Raw genomic sequence first — 2,781 nt, 5'->3', positions numbered from 1 at the left:
TCTCTCTCTTGTCAGCGCACTCTGTCTCTCCTCTCTCTTGTCAGCGCGCGCTCTCTCTCTCTCTCTCTCTCTCTCTCTCTCTCTCGTCAGCGCACTCTGTCTCTCTCTCTCTCTCTCTCTCTCGTCAGCGCACTCTGTCTCTCTCTCTCTCTCTCGTCAGCGCACTCTGTCTCTATTAGAGGCTGATATACAGTATTTATGCTGCTTGTTTTTAAATAAAACATAGTGTGCTATGCCAGCCTCTTATAGAGGGGCTGGCATAGAGAGATATCTATATTTATCTCTATCTCACACACACCCTAACAAACCCTTTAAGTTCCACGTTTAAGGGCAGGAGCACACAAGCAGTTTTTGGGGTAGCGCAATAATGCTACTAAAATTGATAGCAATTAAAAAAAACGTTATACTTGCCTAGATGGCTGCAGCTATCCCCTGCTGGATTTTCATTGTGAACTGAGCACTCAGTTCACAGGTACACTGAAGCTGATCGCTCGTGTTCTCAGCAGCACGCTAAGACTGCTCCCGGTCAGGTATCTGGGCAGATCTAAACAGTATTGTTTGGATCCCTGAACAGCCTGGACTGGCTCTGACATCAGCAGACAGTGGGCTTTAGCCTGCTGTCGGCTAAATCTGGGTCACAGGAGTGTAGAACTAAGGTCACTCTTTGGCCATACCTCTCCTCCTTTTAATCGCTGAAGTGTAACAGAAACTTCAGGCAAAACAACCTAACTTTACCAGTCTGCGTACCTGCATAACGTTTGTTTAAAAAAAAAAAAAGTAATTTTAAATAGGGTTTGTGTTTTTTTTTTTTTTTTTATTTATTTTTTTAATGCTTTTGTCTGACATTTTACAGTATTAAACACCGGCTAACCTGGCAGCTACAGTAATTGCACACTTTATTCCCTTTTTTTTCTTTCTTTTTTTGCAGGATTTATCAGAATCGTGTGGCATCCACGCCATGCCTACTTTTCAATTTTACAAAAACAAAGAAAAGGTAAGTTACAAAACATGCTGCCAATTTTGTATGGAGGTGAAGTGACGCTTTTTGCTAGGGTAGGGTCCTCAAGTGCAATGCTTCAATTTAAGCACCCTATAACTACTCCCTTAATGACCAGGCCTTTTTTTTGCGATACAGCACTGTAGCTTTAACTGACAATTGCGCAGTAATGCGATGCTGTACCCAAACAAAATTGCGTCCCCCCCCCCCTTTTTTTTTTTTTTTTTTTTTTTTTTTTTTTTTTTTTTGATTCATTTATTTGCACTATAAACAAAAAAATACCAACTTGGAAAAACAATTATTATAGCAAAAAATGTCTTCATCAGTTTAGGCCAATATGTATTCTTCATATTTTTTTTGGTAACATTGACAGATCTCCGTTTCTGGCTCTGTGGATCGATCGCGGGTGGCTGGTGGACATGCCGGGCATGCGCATCGGCTCCCTCGCCATGCAGCGGGCGCACTCGCGCGCCTGCTATAGCTGTTAAAGGGACCGACTTGCAGCTACGGCAATTTGTGGGATAGAGCCAACCTGCTGCAGTGTGTTTTCAAGGGTCGGTATACTTTTTCTATAGATATCCTCAGGTTTTACACCTGAGTTTACAAGAAACGTCCTCACCACACGCTGTTCCGTGCATTCGCTAACAAAGGTCTGCAATCTTGATTAACGGTCTCTGGAATGGCCCACGATGTGCGCCACCCATTGGTAATGGGTCACTTGGCATCCCTTATTATACCTGTCCATTTATATGCTGAAGTACCTCTACCCTGCCACAAGATTTCCTTAGTCAGAAGACGGAAAATACTGTAATTGCAGGGTATCAACCTTGGTGGCTTGTACTTCTGGTGTAATGATGCAGAGTGCAATGTTCACAAAAAATGGCACACCTACTGTAGGTTGAGACATACTTTGTCTGGCAATGACCCATTTATTTTAATTTGATCTCCCGAACAGGATAATGCTATGTGTTTCTGTATTCAGCATGTTTGTATAGAAGATTTAAATTGTTTTTTTTATTTTATTTTTTCTCACCTCTTTTAAATACTTTTTTTTTTTTTTTTTTTATAGATTGAAGAATTTTCTGGTGCAGATGACGGCAAGCTTAAAGCAACCATTGCTAGGCTGAAATAAGAAGCGCGTGAAGCTACTGAAATCCGCCCCAATGTATAAGGCTATTCTTCTCTCCCCCCCCCCCCCCCCTTTTTTCTTTTTATCAAGATGGTTTTATTGGGTTTTTTTGATATGTAAATAAAAAGCAAATGTACAATGAACCTTCTGTTGTTGTTTTCTGTAATCTGGATTAGTAAAGTAAAAGTATGCATTGTTTTAAAGGGTCACTAAAGGATTTTTTTTTTTTTTTTTAGCTAAATAGCTTACTTTACCTTACTGCAGTCCTGGTTTCATGTCCTCATTGTTCGTTTTTGCTCTGATATTGCTGTAATCCTTCTCTGTTCTGGACACTTCCTGGTTGTCTGTTTCCTGATGACCACAGTACTGGGAGATTCTAGTTTCATTTTCCAAACCATCACTACTCTATGGCTCTGTATAGCACACAGGCAGGATAACATGCAAAAACAAAACTAGATGCAAAAACGAAACTAGAGGTACATTTGTATGATTGATTTTTATCTATTTTTAATCAATTTTAAAAGGAATCCGTTAACTATTATGTCTCCATACCCTGTAAACAGTCATTTCAGCAAAAAAAAAAAATTCCTTTACAACTCCTTTAAGGAACACTAATGTACAACCCCATTTCCAACAAAGTTGGGATGCTGTGTAA

The 2,781-nt window shown here is 40.0% G+C and overlaps 1 protein-coding gene across 1 annotated transcript in view; it reads left to right on the top strand.

Annotated features, from left to right (window-relative positions):
• LOC120945948 (thioredoxin-like) overlaps positions 1-2,221 on the top strand; it is a gene marked incomplete in the record, with an annotated part of 25,930 nt that extends 23,709 nt beyond the window's left edge. The window contains 2 exon segments of the mRNA XM_040360547.1: positions 929-994; positions 2,067-2,221. Coding sequence (XP_040216481.1) covers positions 929-994; positions 2,067-2,129 — 129 coding nt within the window.
• Between the last annotated feature and the right edge of the window lie 560 nt (positions 2,222-2,781).

The sequence above is a fragment of the Rana temporaria genome, chromosome 1 (assembly GCF_905171775.1).
Source record: "Rana temporaria chromosome 1, aRanTem1.1, whole genome shotgun sequence".
Lineage (NCBI taxonomy): Eukaryota > Metazoa > Chordata > Amphibia > Anura > Ranidae > Rana > Rana temporaria.
Note: the sequence above shows the minus strand (reverse complement) of the source record. Positions and strands in the feature narration are given on the sequence as shown.